At 46.8% G+C, this 20,859-nt stretch overlaps 1 protein-coding gene across 4 annotated transcripts in view; it reads left to right on the plus strand.

The window, feature by feature from the left end:
- The first annotated feature begins 1,437 nt into the window (after positions 1 to 1,437).
- PLIN2 (perilipin 2) overlaps positions 1,438 to 20,859 on the plus strand; it is a 32,103-nt gene continuing 12,681 nt past the window's right edge. Inside the window, exons 1-6 of one of the 4 annotated variants that reach the window (XM_045020369.1) lie at positions 1,438 to 1,569; positions 2,236 to 2,424; positions 12,876 to 12,932; positions 13,012 to 13,207; positions 13,944 to 14,026; positions 20,390 to 20,675. In XM_045020369.1, the coding sequence (XP_044876304.1) occupies positions 12,903 to 12,932; positions 13,012 to 13,207; positions 13,944 to 14,026; positions 20,390 to 20,675 (595 nt within the window). In that variant the 5' untranslated portion in view covers positions 1,438 to 1,569; positions 2,236 to 2,424; positions 12,876 to 12,902. Of the gene's footprint in view, positions 1,570 to 2,235; positions 2,425 to 7,442; positions 7,579 to 12,875; positions 12,933 to 13,011; positions 13,208 to 13,943; positions 14,027 to 20,389; positions 20,676 to 20,859 lie in introns of those variants that run through there. The other 3 variants (XM_045020366.1, XM_045020367.1, XM_045020368.1) reach the window with 3 other exon arrangements.

Genomic DNA, 20,859 nt, shown 5'->3' on the forward strand with positions numbered 1-20,859 from the left:
GTAGCCTTTGGAGTCTTGGTAATGTGTTTACCATGTGCAAGACTGGTTGATATGCACATTTCCCTTTTGCTGGGGTCAGGGCCTACCGCTTGAAAATATGGATCATAACTCACACTGCAAAGCCCCCAGAAATAAACTATAATGCAGCTCTTCCTGACATCATTCTGTGACACTTTGGGGGTTTCACCCAGACCAATAAGGGGTTGTGTCACTCCCTGCTCTGTAACCCTGGATGCCTCTGTGCTGTGCAGCTTTGGCTCAGAGCCCTGGCATCAGCAGCCTGCTTACACCCTCACGATAGCTTCCACCAGCCTGGTTACTCCTTGGAGGGTGACACCAAAAGCCCTTCTAGTCTCAAGTGTCCCCAGAACTGTCTTCTCTGCCGAGCTCAGCCTTTCTCACTGTAGCAGTCACAAAACCTTATCAAGTGTGTTGCTCCTTTAAAGAGACAGTCCACGGCACCAGCCTGTTAGTTTGGCTGAAGATTTTTCTGCTCAGTTTGAAACACTGCACTAAGACGGTTGTTTAATAAAATAAGATTACGCTTATTAACAAAGAACAGATTTTTAAATGATGTCAAGTAGAATGAATTGGTTACAAACAAACAAACATACATTACTTACTAAGACCAAAACCTAACTTAACAAACGAGAGTCTTTTGTTTAAAGTAGTTTTCTCACCCCATTCTTCCAGCATGGTTGGCCAGTTTTTACACAAGAGCCAACATATAGCTGAAAGTGTTTGGTTTCTTTGTCTTTTCAGATGAAGGATGCCAAAATGGCTTTTTCTCTGTTTATATTCTGAAAGTTTATTTTTGTTTTCAAAGCCAGGAAGCCCTCCCGGGGGCTCAGCTTGCTGTGACCCCCAGGGAGCTGGCGCCACGTTAATTTTTGCAGTCTCCTTCCCGTGTCACGACAGGTAAGTGGCTATCTCCCCCACTCGCTAATTTGATCACTTTGTTCACCTTTTATGTAAATGTGCTTCCATGATCTCTGCTTGCTCAATTTACATTGGAAACCAACATTCAAGCAGACAAAACCACATTCTTTTGTCTAGGGCCAGGCACATTTTAAGAACATATTTCCAGTACATATTTATAATTCTTTATATGTTAACCATGCCTACTTCACACAAGGCTATTAATGATCAGTGAGATACTAGTTTTCCAGTGATATACTACAAGACACCCATTAAATTAATATTATGACAACACTGTATGAGGTGCAATGAGCTGATAAGACCAGCTGAGACTCTCTGCTATATACCAGTGAGCCCTCTGGCATTGGTGTGTTCTTACGGTCACACATTCCTTGTAAATTGTCCTTTTTGGATCAGCTCTGATGTGTTTGTCCCTGTGAATAGACACAAGAGAGTCACAGTGCTGCAGTGTCAGGGTGTGAGCTGGGGTGGGGTTATTGTGACATGCTGCAGTGTGACATGGAAGCCTATAGTGATCTTCCTGGGAGGGTATATTGTTGCCATAGCAACATGCTTGTTGCCTGCCCAGTATTCCTCTGATATCTGGACAACAGTGGCTGAAGGAACGGTGACCTCCTGAACAATATGCAGGTACATGCAATTGATATTGTGCCTCCACCTCCAACATGAATGAGCCACACTTCACTTCCCCTCCTGTGTGTCTTACTTCACCATGCTTCTCCCACCTATGACTTGGAGCACTGTGCTATCCCCTGTATAGACAATGGTGTTTATCTTTACCTAGTGATATTTTTGTTCCTCCATGGCTATTTTGTTTGTCTAGATGCTATCCTCTAAATCCTGGGAGGGAACCACATTTGAACCTGGTGGGTTACTGAAGAGTATACATGGCGTGTGAGAGAGAACACTTTATGTGATCACTTCCACCCTCTGCAGTCCTTTTTGTGTTTCCTTTAGTCTTGCATCTGTATCTCTCCTGGGGGGAGTGGATCATTTCCCCTCTTCTTGCCATGCACAGGAAAATAAATTCTTGAATTACTACATCTGTCCATGGGTCCTTAAGTCATCTGCAGCCCAGTAGATTGGTCTTCTGCAACCTGCTCTTTCAGTTTAGGGACTGATCTGTTCCCTCCTCCTTTCTGTGCTATATTTTCTGGAAATCAGATGGGTGAATGGATGTATAATAGATACAGACAATTGTGCAATCCTCTCTCCACTTGCTTTTACTCCCATCCATTGTGCTCATAATTGTTGACTTTGAAACTTGTGTTCCTTTTTGCTTATTTAAATTGACAGGACATCAGTGTAGCTCTAGCTTATGGCCTCTGCATAAATGACTGTAACAGGAAGCTGGCACATTTGAAAATTTAGCCCACAAGAAGCAAGCTGGTGGAAAAATTTTTGCAGTGACAACCACATCTGAAGGAACAGCAGAATGAGACAATATCTAAAACCAAGATAACTTATGAACAGGACATACTAAAGGTAATGGGAAATCTCAACAATCAATCACAAATTAGGGTCAAATTCAACCCTGCTATAACTGCACTGAAGCCAATAGAGTTTCACTGTAGAAATAACAGCAGTTTTGAGGACACAAGTACAGGGCTGCTTTCTTGTACATGGCCAGACTGACTCCTTTCAAACAGAAACCCACAGGAGGCAATGAGACAGTCAGGAAAACTCTAGTGCCCTTAGTGTTTAAGAAAGGAAACAGGAAAGGGGCAATTCTCAACTGTCACAGGAACTCAGTCACAGTAGAATAGGTGACAAAGAAAAATTAGAGTGCCTAACTACTGATGAGACACCTTCCCAGAGAAAGTAGAGGGAATGTCTGCTAGAGCAGGGGTTCTCAAACTGGGGGTCAGGACCCCTCAGGGGGTCACAGTCGCAAGCTGTCAGCCTCCACCCCAAACCCTGCTTTGCCTCCAGCATTTTTAATGGTATTAAATATATTTAAAAGAGTTTTTTCATTTATAAGGGGGGGAGGTCACACTCAGATAGTTGGTATGTGAAAGGGGTCACCAGTACAAAAGTTTGAGAACCACTGTGCTAGAGGATATATGCAGGATACAGTGATCAGAAACAAAAGAGAGGAGGACTTTATAGGAGAGATGCTGTCATTAGTAAAAACAGTCACCATGGAGTCACAAAGAGATCATGCCTTAAAATAGGATATAATCTTGTGAAGAAAAAACAAAATAAGCATAGCAGGGAAGCTATGGATATGATTACCCTAGACTAGGAAAAAGCTTTTGATACTGGAACACACAAAGGCTTATCCACAGAGCCAACAAGTACAGTAAAGGAGACAGACTACTTAGGTGAATAAAGAATAAGAGTGGAGTCAAAGACAAAAGGATGTAGTGCAGGATTGCAAAACCTAGAAAAGAATTATGTGAGACTGGAAAGGATGAGGAAATGTGGGAGGGCCAATGGGGACAATCTTGAGTTAAGTCTGATGATGGATAACATATCCCAAAGAAGGATATGTTGATTACCAACTCAGAAGGAGCTCTTTAAATCATTGCTGGAGCCCTGCTGCCGCTACCGCGGGGCTGTGACAGTGGGGCTCACCAGCAATTTAAAGGGTCCAGGGCTCCGGCTACTGCGGGGAGCCCAGGGCCCTCTAAATCACCGCGGGAGCCCTGCTGCTGCTACCCCGGGGCTGCGAAAGCGGGGCTTGCCGGCAATTTAAAGGCCTGGGGCTCCAGCTGTTGTGGGGAGCCCCGGGCCCTTTAAATCCCGCTGGAGCCCTGCCGTCACTACCCCGGGGCTGTGGCAGCGGGGCTCGCAGCAATTTAAAGGGCCCAGGGCTCTGGCTACCTCAGGGCTGTGGCAGCGGGGCTCCACCGTCGATTTAAAGGGCCTGGGGCTCCCCACAGCAGCTGGAGCCTGGAGCTCTTTAAATCACCACCAGTGCCCTGCCACCCCTACCCCTATATAACGGGGTTTCAGCTATAATGTGGTAGGGATTTTTGGCTCCCCACGACCGCGCTATAGCAGGGTAGAGGTGTATTTAAATTTAAGTACATACTTAAGTACCTCGTGGGGCCGATGTGTGTAAAAGTGTGCAAGATTGGAGCCTAGAGCATGTGCATTTCTCAGACCAGATGCAGTAACATGAACTTATGAAGAACATCAGCATACTCTTCTGGAGCTAATTTTGATGATGTGATGTCAACTATGATCTGAGATAATTAGTTGTAGTACTTTGTAAACCCTATTTTGAAATGCTGCCATTTATACCAAACGGCATTGTGTTATTACTGCAATAATATTGTGTTATCTCTTTTTAAAAGCACAGGAGATAAACTCACTCAGAGAAAATAAAAAGACTAACAATAATTTTAAATTGCACAACTATAGTGTTGCAATTTAAAATGTTGCTAGTGGAGGTGAACCCCAGGAGCAGGGCATAGGCTAATTTCCACTAGTTACATCAGCGTAAAAACTAGAGTGCCTTGCCTCTACTAGGATTTTACATTGAAATAGCTTTCTTGATGTAAAGACGCACCTATTGTTGTAGTGAAGACTTAATTTGCTGGCTTAGAGTTCTCTCTCACACGCCATGTATACTCTTCAGTAACCCACGGGTCCCCTCACACACTCCAGCTCTGAAGCTCCTTGGCTGGCAATTGTCTCAGCTGTGCTTTGTTGAATGGGAATGTAATCTCTGCTCCCTCACTATGCTCCTCATACAGTATCACCCATGCTCACAGCCATGGTCCCTGCTATGTATGCTACCCTGAGCCATTTCCCCTCACCTCCAGTTGATATTCCCCCCTGTTACTCAGCTAGCGATTGGCTAAATATTTAGCTCTGAGGAACAACAAGAAATTAGTCCGAGTGAAAATAGCAGCAGCCAGCTGAGACTGTAGCAGAAGCGGAGTTAGTAATGTGCTCCTCACATTTCCTCAGCTCCTCAGAGCAGGGTTACAAAACATACTGGTAGGAATGCCTGAGTTCACATGAGTATTGTCTATGCATCCGTTTCTTCCATTGCTACCACTGGTGGAGGAGCATTACAAGGCCCAAGAGTCTGAAACTTGCATCAGTGTTTAGTAGGCAGGAAGCTATGGTGAGGTTGTAAGAAACAATCAGCAGGCTAATGATACAAGCTGGTTATCGTCCTTTTCCTTATCTATAGGTTGGTACCTCTTTAGATGAACTCTTACTGAGTTAGGGCTGGATATGTTTACATGTTAGGTATTTTCAGCCAAGCTCATACAGTATAGTGATGGGTGTGATATAAGAACTTACAAGTTGTTTTAATATTATTTCCTAATCAATCTTGTTTTAATAAGATGCACGTGGCCTTACATTATCTTGTTTGAGAAATTCACACAGCCTATTGCACAAGTGATAACAAATCTTCAACCACTAAGTAACACTAAAGTAACATAGGTGCAGACCCCTAGCCCTGAAATTTGTTGCATGAAGGTGAAGATTTGCACTCAGAACCACATTGAGTTAAGTGAGGTTCCATCCAGACACAAGTCGCAGGATCTAAGCCTTACCTCTTAAGGTGTAGGAGGTAGGCAAGGACTATGTCTTACTGTATGTTCATCTATCCTAGCACAATGGGTCCCTGATTTCAGTTGGGGCCGCAAGGTGCTATTGTACTACAAATAATAATAATTAATGTGATCTAGAACCTAACCCTGCTCAGAAATGTCAGACCGCACTGACAAAAGGCAACTGTCCTATAAGGTGTGTTTTGGTGTCAGGGATATAATCTGTGTTACATGGGAAATGCCTCATCACTGAGGATGAGAATCAAGTTACAGGAGCTTAAGAACTGTAGTGCAAGAAGAGATTTAGCATGCTAATAAGCAGCCAAAGTGCTTGGTGTAGGTTACAGTGAAAAGGCAGAATAGAGACACTGTGCTGAGATGAAGGCACCCCACTCTGGCTGGGCCAGGAAAGGATTAAAAGAACCTTAGAAGAAAAGGAGAGAACCAGCTCCTCTACAAAAACAGCCTATGGGTGCTGTCTGGGATCCTCTGCTTAGTATCACCCTCTGGCTACTTTAGGGTGACCAGATGTCCCATTTTTAAAGGGACAATCCTATTTTTTCTTATATAGGCACCTATTACCCCCCATCCCATTTTTTCACAGTTGCTACCTGGTAATCCTACTTATAGTCCTGTGACCCTCATGTCTGTCCCTGTTTTATCATTAGTTGTCTGCTGGAATTGCTTGGGCTTTGGATCCAGTAGCTCCTCCCCTTAGGCTGGGGTGGGAGGAACTTTTAGCTGTGGGAGGGCTTGTACCCACCCATCCCTGGATTCCTAATACGTACAGAAACAGCACTGTCTGAGGTTCTCTGCTTGGTGTCCCCTTCTGGTTCCCTGCTTTTGAGTCTGTAACCCTCACTCCCATTCTTGCATTGTCATTTGTTGTCGCCTGACTTTATTTGAACCCTAGGCCTAGTGGCGCCTCCCCTTAGACTGGCAGACAGACCTGCCGATGTGGGGGGGTGCCAGCAACGGGTATCCTTAGTGACCGGGCCCAAGAGCTGACCACAGGGAAATGTGAACTGATCATGGGACATAAGTAGCACAGACACCTAAGCAGGGGTGAAAGTAACTCAAGGGACTTACCGCTACACAAGGCCGGGATCCTCAGCAAGGGGCGGGGCCTCAACCCAAAGAGGCCAGGCCATTAAATCCCCCGGGACCTTTAAATCCCAGCTTAAAGGGCCCAGGGCTCTGGCTGCGGTAGTGGCGGCTGGGAGCCCCAGGTCCTTTAAATCGTTGCTAGAGCCCTGGGGTTCCCAGCCACTACCCTGGGGCTCCAACAGCAGGGCTCTGGCAGCCATTTAAAGGGCCCAGGGCTCCGACTGCAATAGTGGCCGCTGGGAGCCCCTGGCCCTTTAAATCACCGCCCGAGTCCCGGGGCTCCCGGCCGCTACCCCAGGGCTCCAGCAACCTGGCTCTGGTGGTGATTTAAAGGGCCAGGGGCCCAGGGCCCTTTTAAATTGCCGGCCTGAGGAAGCTGCCCCCCTGCCGGTACGGTCGGCTGTGTACTGCCTCGTGCGGCTATGCCACAGCGGCTTACTGTCACCTCTGCACCTAGCGGGGCACAAAGCACCAACCCCGGCGTGCCGGGAACACTTGCCGCGAGCGCCTACACACCGATCACTTCAAAACGGCCTCCCGGCCTCGTCTACTGGCGCCGGTGCCGCGCGACAAAGGCCAGGGCCGCAGGCCTCTCGCCCCGCCCCGCTCGATCCCCGCCTCAGCGAGCAGCCCGGGCCCGGGCAGCCCGGCAGCAGCAGCAGCAGCGGCCGCGGGCGGGCCGGACCAAGCGCGCACGCGCGCTCGGCAGCGGGGCCGGATCAGCTGACAGAGCGGCCCGTCCGAGCGCCCGCTAATCACGTGAGAGCAGAAGGCCCGGCCGGGGGGGGGGAGGAGGAACAGCAGCAGCAGCCGCCGTGCCACGCAGCGATCTCGCGAGAGGAGAAAGCGGCCCAGAGGCAGCCGCTCTGTATAAATAGCGGGGCAGGCTGGCTAGGGTCGCTGCAGTGTCCGGGAGCCGGTCGGAGGCAAGCGAGGGAGGGGTCCCAGTACAGCTCGGGGGTGTCTGTAGGCGCAGGAAGCCCAGCGGCGGATCAGCAGCGCTCTCTGCTCCCGGGTGAGTGGAGCCGCCCTTGGCAGCGCGGGACCGCCTGTCCTCTACCGCGGTGGCGCATTCCGGGCGGCCGCGGAGCCGGGTTAACCCCCGGGGCTCGCTGCGGAGCGAGTCCCTGATAACGGGGCTCGCCCTCCCCCCTTCGTGCACGGAGCCGGCACAGCGCCATGGTGGCTCCCGCCCCTCCCGTGCCGCAGCGCCAGGGTGGCCGCCGGCGCAGCCGCTGACTGACACCCCCCCCCCACCCTGCGGTGGGGTTGCAGGGGGCTAGGGCGAAGCGCACGCTGCTGTGGGGGGAGAGGGGAGTGGCTGTATTGCTGGGATGTCCAGTCCCGCTATCTCAATCTGCAGCGTTCCCCTTTCAGCCGCACTCCTGTGCTAACCTGGGAGGCTGTTCAAGTCCGTCTCCCTGGGGGCAGGGAGGGTTTTTTGTTGCTTTAATGGGGCATTTAAAATGTCACTCCTAACGTTGTGTGACGCCTCCTTCATTCAGGTGGCCCAGCAGGAGAGCTCTGTTGACAGTGGTCCTTGTATCTGGAGTAGCCTCTGGGCGTGACCGGGTGCCCCTCTCCTGTTAGCACACATGATGCTGCTGGTCCAGTTTCTGCCCAGTAGGTCACTGAAAAGCTGCAGTTGTGACATCCACATACAGGTGTTTGTCTGCAGTTTACACAGAGCAGATAGGAACAAATTCCTGTGTCCACTTCTTAGTCTCTAAGATGCCACAAGTACTCTTGTTCGTTTTTTGCTGATACAGACTAACAGGGCTGCTACTCAGAAATATGTCCACTCAGTGTATTGAGAGGAAAGGAGGTTTCTCCTCACCTTGCTTGAAAGTTGAAAACCATTCATTTCTGTTCCTCTTTATGAAAGTAGGAACAAAACTTCTGACTCTGTTTGCTTATTCATTTTCCTGTCTCTGGACCTAAGCTGTCTCTAAAATATGCCTTCAAACATGTGGGTCTGACTCAAACACATTTCTCAAATACGCTTTCTTTGGTAAGGCCCACATTCCCTTTTAACTAGAAGGGACTGTAAAACCATTCTTGTGGGGTTATAGTCATGTAGTGAACTCTAAAATATTTTGGGACCTGAAGGAGATGGCTTAAACATTGGGTTAGCTCCTAGAATGAGAAGTTAAAATCATGCCAGGAATGACTAAACTCCATTTTCCATGAGAGGAATTCAGTATGTCCTCTGTGGTGTGGGTCTTTTGGATGAGACCTCTTAAACTGTCATGTCTGGTCTGCATAGATATTAAAACTATGAAAAGCTGTGCGAGAGTAGGTTTCTCTTAGTGTCCTTGCTTCTAGCTACGTGCTGCTACCTCATCCCAGTGTTGTGGTACTTTGCAGTCCAAAGGTGGTGGTTTTTTCAGTTGTGCTCTGTGTATATAGTTCAGCGTGGATTTGATTTCAATCAATTTGATTGAAATCACTAGTCAGGAAGACTCAATTTAATCATGGATTTCTACATAAAAGTGCATTCTTGTTGGCTCTTATAACCTTAATACATTCTTCACAACTCAGATGTAGGTTTCATTTTTAGAAGGTACACACTATACATTTTTAAAGTGATTTATTTTGAAAACTTTTCAGACTCATTTTACAGTTATATCAGAAGATGAATGATTGGTTATTGAATTTACCAAAGGTAATTGAAGCAGATATTTATGAAGTCATTGGGAGGTGAACCATCTCCAATTCAACAGGTTAATCGATTAATATTTGGAGGATTTTCTTGCCATGCTCTATTAGGAGAACATCACCGAACATTTAAATTGTTTTTGTAACTAAAACAACAAGATTATGTATTCTGGATTTTTTTTCAACAGCAAACATAGTATAACAAAACAAGCATATGACTTTTTTTGATTTTAGTTAACATTCAAGTTTTTGAATTAGGTTTTTGTTTTCTAACTAAATTTTTTTTTAATAAAACAAATTAAATTGACTGTCAGCCAGGTCAACATGAGAAACTTAAAATATTGGCTTCTGCAGCTAACGCAGTCTTTGCCTTCATTTTCCTGTTTGTTCATAATCTGGAAAAGAGAAACAAGCTTTCCTACTTTTCAGGTCTGAAACAATTTGGAATGAATTAGTCCAAAGGAAGAATATTTTCTTCCTACACCAATGGAAGAAGCTACTGCTATTAAAAGTGAGATTATTGCTTCAGCAGTCTCTGAATCCAAGTGTTTAAGTGACTTCCACCAGGTCACTGGTGTGACTTTCTTTAAAACGTCAGCAAACATATTTCTTATTCCCACACTGGGTCTCTTTTATGGCCTGCTGCCATTATAGGTTTTCCCTCATAGTGAGAGAATGGTATGGTAGATCCAGTGGTGAGCTGGAGCCGGTTCCCACAGGTTCCCAAGAACCGGTTGCTAAAATTAGACCTCTGTGGAGAACCGGTTGTTAAAGGGCCAGGGACTGGGCAAAGAACTCCGGCCTGTGGGCCGGACCATCCTGTTGCTCCCAGGATTCCCAGCTGGGGAGGCTGAGGCTCCCCCGGCCCTTCCCCCGCTTCCCCCCCCAGCTGCAGCATGGCCAGCCACCGGCATCAGCTGGGCAGCTCAGCTGAGCTCCGGAGTCGTCCTGCTGCTTTGAGCTGCTGACAGGGTAAGGGGGGAGGGGGCTGCAAGCTCTAGGGCTACCGGGGGGGGGGGCAAGTGGGGCAATTTGCCCCAGGCCCTGCAGGCCCCATGAGTATGTCCCCCCCCCCCAGCCCCTCCCCCGCTCCCCCCCTTAAATCAGAACTTTTTATAGGGAACCGGTTGTTAAGATTTTGGCAGCTCATCACTGCCTACCTCAAATCAATGAAGGCTACACTCAGACTTCTAGAATGTGCTGCTCAAACAGTTTCACTTTTGTTTCTACTGCCTGTCCCTCCTTTCTCACATTTACCTCCAGACTTCTTCTCCAGAGCTATTCGGCCCCAAACAATCTTCTATTCGTTGAGCTTTTTGAAGCTTTGCACTTTTAGAGGGACAGTAGGGTTGAGATCTGTTTTTTCTCACCATAAATATATGAAAACATTTTTGCTGTGAACAAGCATGTTATCTCTGGAGACACAAATCCAGTTTGAGAACTGCAAAACTAAGCATCTCTGATGATATCTTCTAGACAGACCCATTGGATAGATAGGAAGATTAACCTAAATCTATACAGAAGCCCCTAGAACCACATAAGATTGGGTCCCTAATCAATGAACTACTTGAATTCATTTACAAAACTTTTTTCTAAAACATTACATGAATATATTGTCTTGTACTTTAGAATTTACAATCCCTATTCCATGATGAGTTTTAATATTGCTTTCTTAAAGCATTTTATCCACCCTGATATAGTCTATAAAGGAATTTAACATTTTACATGACTACAGTATTGTCATCTGATGTGGAATCTATCCTGTAAGTCGTCTTAACACTTAACATAGAGGTTTTTTCACCTGTGTCTTTGTATTCTTTAGTAATAGTCTGCTGAATGCCACATTTGTTCTGCATAGAAATGGTGGCTGTTCTTACTGTATAAGAGAGAGGGGAGAAATACAAAAGGCATGTGTGCATGGTCATTTCCTGTGGGTCACCTGGCAGTGGCCACTGTTGGAAGGCAGGATACTTGGCTAGATGGACCACTGGTCCGACCCATGTGGCTGTTCATATATGCTATCACCCCTCAGTGTTTTGCATACTGGTTCATTGGGCATTACAGGGAAAAAAGCTGTGACTGAAGCTGTAAGCAGAACAATCAAAAACTGAAACAGGAACTCTAGTGTTAACTACTGTACTAACTCTGGCAGATATTAAATGTGGAACTGTTTGTCAGGAACTCCTGACAAACAAACCCACACTGAGGGTGGTGCAGTTTGTGGTGGCTTTTTTGCATGGTTCTTTTGTGGACTAAACTTTACAGTGGTATTCTAATGTCCTGAGACACATGGGTCTTTTGAGCATGAACAGACTCTTAAAGGCATGGTTAAATCGTGCTTAACTCTAACAAATAAAGAGCACTTGTTCTTGTGGCTTAGTCAGTGTCTTCTGTCATTCTTCTCTACACTATTGAAGTACACCATGGAATGTTCAGGAGTACTAGTATATCCAGTCCTAACTGAATTATCTACTCCCCCTATACCTCCACAGACACGGATGAAAGCCTGGCAGATTTAGGGGAGTTGTGTGGGAGGACTGCCAATACCATTTCCCTGGCACTACAGACGTCTGCCTGTGGAGAAGCAGGAAGGGTGGGTCTTGGTGTGACAGCTGCTTTCTCTTCCAACCCCATGTTACTTGGCAACAAATGTTTACCCTGCCAACTAATTCAGGGCTCTCTGCAGTGAGGAAACCCTGCCCTGTATGTGGGACAATGGCTTGCTCTAGAATGCCCATGTGGTGGGCATGACCTTGGCACAAATAGCCCAGTCCTAAATGATCTACAGCCTACATGTCTTAGGAGCAACAGGCTGAAACCTCCTGCCATTTCAGTGCAGGTGAGGAAGGAAACAGGTACAGATGCCAGCTATAAAGACACCACCAGGTTATGAATTTGTTTATGCCTCTACATTTTAAATCCTTTGGGGGGGGGTGGGATGACTCACTGCCTATTGTATAGCAATATGTACACTAGAATCTGATCCTGCCAAAACACGTTTAACTTAATCTCATTATCAACAACACAAGTTACTTTTGTGCATAGTGACAAATATGTGCAAGTGTCTGCAGGATTTAAGCCTTAGATACATAAATTCCTAACATTTTTTCAAGCTTCTCCTGTGAGTTGACCACTTTAAAATCTAGTCCATTTTGAAATATTACTTAAAAGTAGCTGCAAATATTCCATTTTACTCAGTCCTCCCACCTACAATCACAATTTTTAACTCTTCAGTATTTTTCTTTTGCTACATGGAAGATGCATCCAAACAGGGGTAACCTAGACTAGAGAGACAGAGCTGTCAAATTACTGAAGTAATCAGTGAAAAATTAGTTAGAAACCTCTCCATTTAGTTGACCATCCTTCTTTAATTTTGTATCTAGTACCTGAATGCCTATTACCTGAACTGGTGAATGTGGTAGAGAAACCAAGCTAAATTATTATTACAGTAGAATCTCTAATTCATTACAGCCCACATTGTCTTGATCCTTCTCATGAAGGGGATGGTTCACTCACAAGTATTCAAACCTTTTTGGGTGGCTTTCTTAAGAACTGCTTTCTTTTCCAGAAGGGAAAGAACTCAGCCTAGATTATTAAAGTGGAACAGTGGTATGCCTATTTGGGACTTAATTTTTAATTTGGATTATTTTATAGGCTCTACAAGATTCAAGACCAAAAAAAATGGCATTAGTAGCAGCTGACTCACAACAGGTATGTATGAGTTGACAGTCAGTCTTTGTCACCTAGCCAAGAAGGATGTGGGTTTAACCTTCTCTCTCTGTTTACACAGAATGTGGTAGCCAGGGTTGTTAACCTTCCCTTGGTGAGTTCCACCTATGACATGGTGTCCTCTGCCTATGTCAACACAAAAGATAACCATCCCTATCTGAAATCAGTATGTGAGATAGCTGAGAAAGGAGTGAAGACGATGACTGCAGTGGCCATGACAAGTGCTATGCCTATCATCCAGAAGCTGGAGCCACAAAGTAAGGCATAATTCTACTTTTCTGTGCATTTATGCTCAACTATTCCATTGAGTTCAGATATAAATATATACGCTTTTTTGGGGGAGGTGTTGAATCTGGGGGCACTATATGAGTTAAACCTACTTGTAACAAGTTAGTGACAGCAGAAAAACTTACCTTGCTTTGTGCAATAAGCCATGAGCAACTGTAATTAAATGAGCTTTCATAAATAAAGTCTGAAGTCAAGCAAGGTCTGGATCTCCTAAGAGTAAACCTCTAATGACTTGTTCCTAATGAACACTGATTGCTTGAGTAAGAAGCCTCTTGCTCAACTTCTGTCCTAACCCTTCACCCAGTTTTGAGCTCTGCATCATACTTCCCTTTCACCTACTTCTGAGTACAACTTGCAGTTACAAATTTGGCAACTGTTTCATGGCTGCTTGCTCTGATGTTAGCTCAGAGCCTATTAAGAATTGGCAAATAGCCAGGAGATATTTCATCAGTGTTCACAAGGTCACTTCCTTGAAAGATATGTGAATTGTTTTTTTCACTTGCAAAGCACTTGAAAGCTGTTGTAGAATTAAGCTGCATGAACTTTTTCCTTCTTTTTAAGGAAGAAACTAACCAAAATGTTACTTGTTTGGACTGGGCTTCCTTTTTCAACAGATGTTAACCTTTAGCTTTGTGTGTAGGGTGTACATGGTTTTTTTGTTTTTAAACATCACAAGGGAAACTTAATCATTCTTAACTTCTCTAGTTGCAGTTGCCAACAGCTATGCATGCATAGGACTGGACAAAATTGAAGAGAGGCTGCCTATACTATATCAACCAACTGACAAGGTACATTCAGTTACTGCATTTAAGTCTCTAAGGGCTTGTCTACACTACAGGACTATTTCGAATCTACTTAAGTCGAATTTGTGGATTCGACCTTAATAAGTCGAATTTGTGTATCCATACTAAATACACAAATTCGAACTTCTTAGTCCACATTCACGGGGCCAGCTTCGACTTTGGAAGCGGTGCACTGTGGGAACCTATCCCACAGTTCCCGCACTCCCCGCTGCCCATTTGAATTGTGGGATTTCCCCCCAATGCATGCTGGGGGGAAAAATGTGTCGTCATTGAACCGTCAATCCCGCCCTCCCTGTCTTCCTTGAAAGCGCCGGCGAGAAATCTGTTCGCGCCCTTCTCTGGTCGGTTACAGCGTGGACGCCACAGCACTGCGAGCATGGAGCCCGCTGCGATCATCGCTGCACTTATGGCCGTTGTCAACTCCTCGCACATTATCGTCCACCTCTTCCACAGTCAGATGCTGAGAAACCGGGCGAGGAGGCTCCGGCAGCACGGTGAGGAGAGTGGCGCAGACCTCTCACAAAGCAGGGTACGCCGGGCAGTGGAGATCATGGTGGCAATGGGTCAAGTTCATGGTGTGGAACGGCGATTCTGGGCCCGGGAAACAAGCACAGACTGGTGGGACCGCATAGTGCTGCAGGTCTGGGATGACACAGAGTGGCTGCGAAACTTCAGGATGCGTAAGGGCACTTTCCTTGAACTGTGTGACTTGCTGTCCCCTGCCCTGAAGCGCCAGGACACAAGGATGCGAGCAGCCCTGACTGTGCAGAAGCGAGTGGCCATAGCCCTCTGGAAACTTGCCACGCCAGACAGCTACCGGTCAGTAGCGAACCACTTTGGCGTGGGCAAATCTACCGTGGGGATTGCTGTCATTCAAGTAGCCCACGCAATCGTTGAGCAACTGCTCTCAAAGGTAGTGACTGTCGGAAATGTCCAGGCCATCATAGATGGCTTCGCCGCGATGGGATTCCCAAACTGCGGTGGGGCTATAGATGGGACTCACATCCCTATCCTGGCACCAGCCCACCAGGCCAGCGAGTACATTAACCGAAAGGGCTACTTTTCAATGGTGCTGCAAGCTGTGGTGGACCATAGGGGACGTTTTACCAACATCAACGTCGGGTGGGCGGGCAAGGTTCATGATGCGCGTGTGTTCAGGAACTCTGGTCTGTTTAGACGCCTCCAGGCAGGCACTTTCTTCCCGGACCACAAAATAACGGTTGGGGATGTGCAGATGCCTACAGTGATCCTCGGGGACCCGGCCTACCCGCTAATGCCCTGGCTCATGAAGCCCTATACAGGCGCCTTGGACACTGAAAAGGAACTCTTCAACTACCGGCTGAGCAAGTGCAGAATGGTGGTGGAGTGTGCTTTCGGACGTCTCAAGGGGAGATGGCGGACCTTACTGACTCGCTCGGACATCAGCGAAAAGAATATCCCCGTAGTTATTGCTGCTTGCTGTGTGCTCCACAATCTCTGTGAGAGCAAGGGCGAGACCTTTTTGGCCGCTTGGGAGGTTGAGGCAAATCGCCTGGCTGCTGTTTACGATCAGCCAGACACCCGTGCTGAGAGAATATCCCAGCGGGAAGCGATATGCATCAGGGAGGCTTTGAAAGCGAGTTTCCTCGCAGAGCAGGGTAACCTGTGACTGTCCACTTGATTTTAAGAGAGCCTGATCATAAACCAAGTTTTCCCCACTTCCCAAGGACGTTTTAAAACTAAGGACATGTTTTAGTAATTAATAATAAATCTTTCGTTGACTTTGCATTTCTGTTTATTCGTTGAAACATGGAAGCATTCTGTGCTGGTTAAGGTGTGCACTGATGGGTGGGTTTGCAGGAAGGGGCGAGGGGTGCTGTCCTTGGATAGGGGTTACCATGACGGCTGTGGGTTTGGGCGTTGGAAGGGGGGAGGGGTGTGGGGGAAGGGTGAGTATCTGCCCCTGGATGAGGTCTCTTTTTGGGGCTCGTGGCACCGGGGAGGATCGTGACTACGGTCCAAATGCATGTGAAGGGAAGCCTGCCTTTACATTCGGGGATGTCAGGCACCAGGACCCTGCACAAGCATACACATCAAGGAAAGACCCGGGGCAGCATACACCACACAGACTGTCCCTGGTGCCTAGTGACTGCAGTCTGTGTGTGCCCTGCAGTTGACCCTGCAGCCAAGTCTGTAGCATGGCACTGTGGGCTATGCAGTGACATTACAATTCCCCCCCCCCCCCACAGAACAACAGACAGTCTTCTGACACCAGAAACGTGACGGAAACAGTCAGTAACACCAAACCGCTTTTAATAATGTAATACACAGTGGGGGGTTTGAACTTGGAGTTGGGACTGGTTGATGCTGTAAAGAAAGAGCTTGTACAAATTTACAGCGCGACAGTTGTCTCTAACATTATCGGTGTGCTGCGGTGCAGGGACAGTTCTCACGGCCCCTACCGCCCCTCCGTCTTGTCACTTTGGGTGAGGGGGGGACAGGACTTCTTGGCGTTGGAGGGCGGTTGCAGATGCACTGCAGGGGGGCTCTCTCCTCCTGACTGCGGTCTTGCAGAACATCTACAAGGCGCCGGAGCGTCTCCGTTTGCTCCCTCATTAGACCAAGCAGCGTTTGAGTCGCCTGCTGGTCTTCCTGCCGCCACCTATCCTCCCGTTCCAGGTGTGTGCGATGCTGCTGACACAGGCTCTCCCTCGACTGTCTCTGCTCTGCCGCCTCCGCTCTGGAGCTGGCCATCAGTTCCTGGAACATGTCGTCCCTTGTCTTTTTCTTTCGGCGTCTAATCCGAGCCAGCCTCTGCGAGGGGGATGGCGGGGCAGTCCGGGAAGGAGCCGAAGCTGTGTGATGTGAAAAAGTAGGTGATTTCCTTGAACACATACATGTTTGCCAACAGTAAACACAGTCTAGTCAGTTTCAGTTAACAAGACCAAAGAGGGAACCAAGTCTCAGGAGATCTCAGAACTAGTCCGAGATTTCGGAATACGCTCTCATTGGCGGCGCCATTGCACTGGAGAGCGCACAAGCGAGGAAAGATAGCTGCATCCCTCTTGCACAAAGTCCTGGTAAGCCTTACAGTACATACTGCTTATCAGTTACTGGTTAGCTGTGCTCTCCTGCTAAAGGCAATGTGCAAAGCAGAAAGGATAAGCCTTTAGCAGCCCCTCCCGCCAGCGCACGGGAACGATCAATGCATGCTTGTTCTCTGTGGACTCTCGCACGTGGCTGTTAGGCGAGGGTCATTGTTATGCAACCTAATTGTAAACCATTAACAATAGTAACACTACACTAATTGCCCTACTTAGATGCAGTATTTGCAGACCGAGATCACCCTGAGGCGGGTCACTCGTGCCCAGAAAGACCGCATGTTACGGGACGCACTGCACAGACCAGGACCATATGCAGCAATGCTAGTAGAGGCGATGGTTCCACTCTATATTCGGATGTCCTGGCGTGGAAGAGTCTGCTTCCACGGAGCGCCCAACAAGCGACCTCTTCCGACGAACCTCATGCGGAGGCTTTGCGAGGAACTGAATGACACCTTCGTAGAAATGTCGCTAGAGGACTATTTTTCTATCCCCATTTGTGTGGACCTTCTCTTTATATAGTTTAATATATATTATAGTTTAATATTTAGAATGTTTTAATTTGTAAATATTTAGAATTTCTTAAAGTCCATTTGTGTGGACCTTCTCTTCATATAATTTAATATATATTATAGTTTAATATTTAGAATTTTGTAAATACTGTTTCTATTTTTTCTATAACAATGTTATAAAAAATAAATGTTTATACGTGTGTTGCACTTACCGCCTGATCCTTCCCCTGATTCCGAGTCCTGGTTAACGGGCGGGGAGGGTTGGTAGGGGATCTCTGTGAGGGTGATGAAGAGATCCTGGCTGTCAGGGAAAGCGGGAGTGGGTTCCATGTCGCCTGCGCCGTCCTCTAAAGACCCTTCCTCATCTTCCCCATCGGCGAACAGGGAGGGGGAACTGTCCCGGTACACTATTCCGTCCTCGGAGTCCACCGTCACTGGTGGGGCACTGGTGGCAGACCCACCTAGAATGGCATGCAGTGCCTCGTAGAAGCGGCATGTCTGGGGCTGGGCTCCGGAGCGTCCGTTTGCCGCTCTGACTTTTTGATACCCTTGTCTTAGGTCCTTCACTTTCACGCGGCACTGCATCGCATCCCGGCTGTATCCTTTGTCTTTCATGGCTTTAGAGACCTTCTCGAAGGTCTTCGCGTTCCGCTTGTTGGAGCGCAGCTCCGAGAGCACAGACTCCTCGCCCCACACAGCGATCAGATCCTGGACTTCCCGGTCAGTCCATGCTGGGGACCTCTTTCTAGTCTGGGATTGCCCGGACTCCTCTGCTGGAGAGCTCTGCATCGTTGCAGGTGCTGCGGAGCTCGCCCCGATGTGCAACCAGAACGTCAGATTCAAACCGCCCAGACAGGAAAATGAATTCAAATTTTCGCGGGTCATTTCCTGTGTGGCTGGCCAGAGAATCCAAGCTCGGACTGCTGTCCAGAGCGTCAACAGAGTGGTGCACTGTGGGATAGCTCCCGGAGCTGCTAAGTTCGATTAGCATCCACACCAAGCCTAATTCGAGCTAGCAAGTGCGAATTTAGCGTTACTCCACCTGCCGGGGTGGAGTACCAAATTCGAACTAAAGAGCCCTCTAGTTCGAATTAAATGGCTTCCTGGTGTGGACGGTTGAGCGGTTAGTTCGAATTAACGCTGATAAATTCGAATTAAAGTCCTAGTGTAGACCAGGCCTAAGTGGGACAACCAGAGATTCAGTAATTACTGAAATAGCAAGGCTAGGAGCAGAGCACAGTGTTGAAAATTTGGACCCTTGAATTTGTCCCAGACACCCTATGGCCTTTGGAGTGACTTAGGGCCTTCTCTTCCTCCCTCCCCCACCCCCAGATGTGAGTATCCATAACACCAACTGAAGTCAGTGGCTGCATGGCGCTATTGTAATTCAGGCCCTCCATCTGTTTCCATCTCCCATTTAAATGGAGGAGAGACTCTCCTGACTTACCAGAGCAATATAAGGGTTAACATTTTTGCAGTGCTTCAGATATCTAGGTACTATAGAAATGGTTTATATGTAATTGAAGTAGAAAGCTTCCATATTAAATTTGTTAAAATGACTTGAACATATAAACATTTTCTATAACTTAAAAATGAGCTCTAACTGGAGAACCAACTATGAAGTGAAAGTTTGTAGCTCTCACTATTCATTTGGGTGGAAAGGAAAACTAAGTGAATTTATAACTTGACATATTGCTGTAGTGCCCAAGGGTTCCATTTAGTATGAGGGCCCCATTGTGCTAGGTGTTGTCCAAGACACAAGACAGTCACTGCTTAAAGAGCTTAATCTAACCTACTTCCCAGTGGCTTAGCATACTGCAAAGTAGGAGGATCTGCTTTCATCCATTGCTACCCTGTGAGTAAAATGAAAACACCTTTTGTGACTGAGCTCACTGTTCAATGAAAATTTAAAAAAAAAACAACAAAAAACCTGAAGTCTTTCTTAAAAGAAATCTTTCGACTCTTAACACTGCTTCCTTCTAGCCTGAAGCTTTTCAAGGTCTTCTGATAAACCTAATCTCCTGGCCCTCTCTTCATATTGAGTTACTCTCCTTAAGGTAGCTGGAAGCTTCTTTGCAGGGGTTTGTGTTTTTGTTTGGGGGATTAGGGGACCTCATCAAGTAGTCTCCTGTATGGGGCTACCAAATGGGCCACATAGCTGGGTTCCCATCTATTGTGCTACTTGGGTTCCTTTTGGTAATGATGCTTCAGTATTACCTGAAAGGTTCTCTTGATATGGAGAGACACAAACCTTTATCTTTGACAATTTAGTATAAATAGCCTAATTAGGACCTGGTGATATAAAATCCACTGTAGGAAGAATAAATCTTCCTAACCCAAAGGACTCTTGATCAGAACAGGGCATTAACTCCTGGTCCCTCTAAACAGTCACAGGTTAGGCACCCAAAACTTTTTGGAAGACTTGTTCCTTAAAGGAACAAGTCTTGGGAGTATTTGGCTTTTTTTTTCTTTTTATTCCCCCCTTCTCCCCCAGCCTACTCATTCTAGGCTTGCATTAGTATAAACTATTAATCCACTTTGTGGTGGAAATGCCTCCTCTAATGCTGATTGAGTAGCTGTAGGTTTCTGCTCGTTATGACAGACAAATTTCTATCCCTGTAGTGAATGCCTCTTAAAGAATCCTGAAACCAGTTGTACTAAACCATTAGTTGTCTCTACTTTTGGAAAGTGTGTGGAAATCCAGAACTTAAATACCTCCCACTGTTAAATGAGGAGTCTGCCTCTCTTCCTTGCAGGTGGTCGCCAATGCCAAGGATGTAGTTGTTGGTGCAAGAGATGCTGTAACAATCACTGTGACTGGTGCCAAGGATACTGTTGCCCATACAATTACTGGAGTCATGGACAAGACTAAAGGAGCTGTGTATGACAGTGTGGAAATGACTAAGTCAGTTGTCAATGGCAGCATTAACACTGTCCTGGGAAGCCGTGTGGTGCAGATGGTGAGCAGTGGGGTGGATAGCGCACTCAGCAGGTCGGAGACTCTTGTAGACCATTATCTTCCACTTACTGAAGAGGAGCTAGGTAAGACTACTTGAGATGAGACCCTAACTGGGGATGGGGATTGGGAGTGGGGGAGAGACAAGCAGTGTCACTTGACAAGCCTACTAGTTGAATGGCATGACACTGTATTGACACTAATCTCAGACATGGCCCTTCACTATGCCAACCATGATGCCTTTTTGCCTTTCCTGCTGACATATGAAGG

Source organism: Mauremys mutica, chromosome 6 (assembly GCF_020497125.1).
Source record: "Mauremys mutica isolate MM-2020 ecotype Southern chromosome 6, ASM2049712v1, whole genome shotgun sequence".
Taxonomy (NCBI): domain Eukaryota; kingdom Metazoa; phylum Chordata; order Testudines; family Geoemydidae; genus Mauremys; species Mauremys mutica.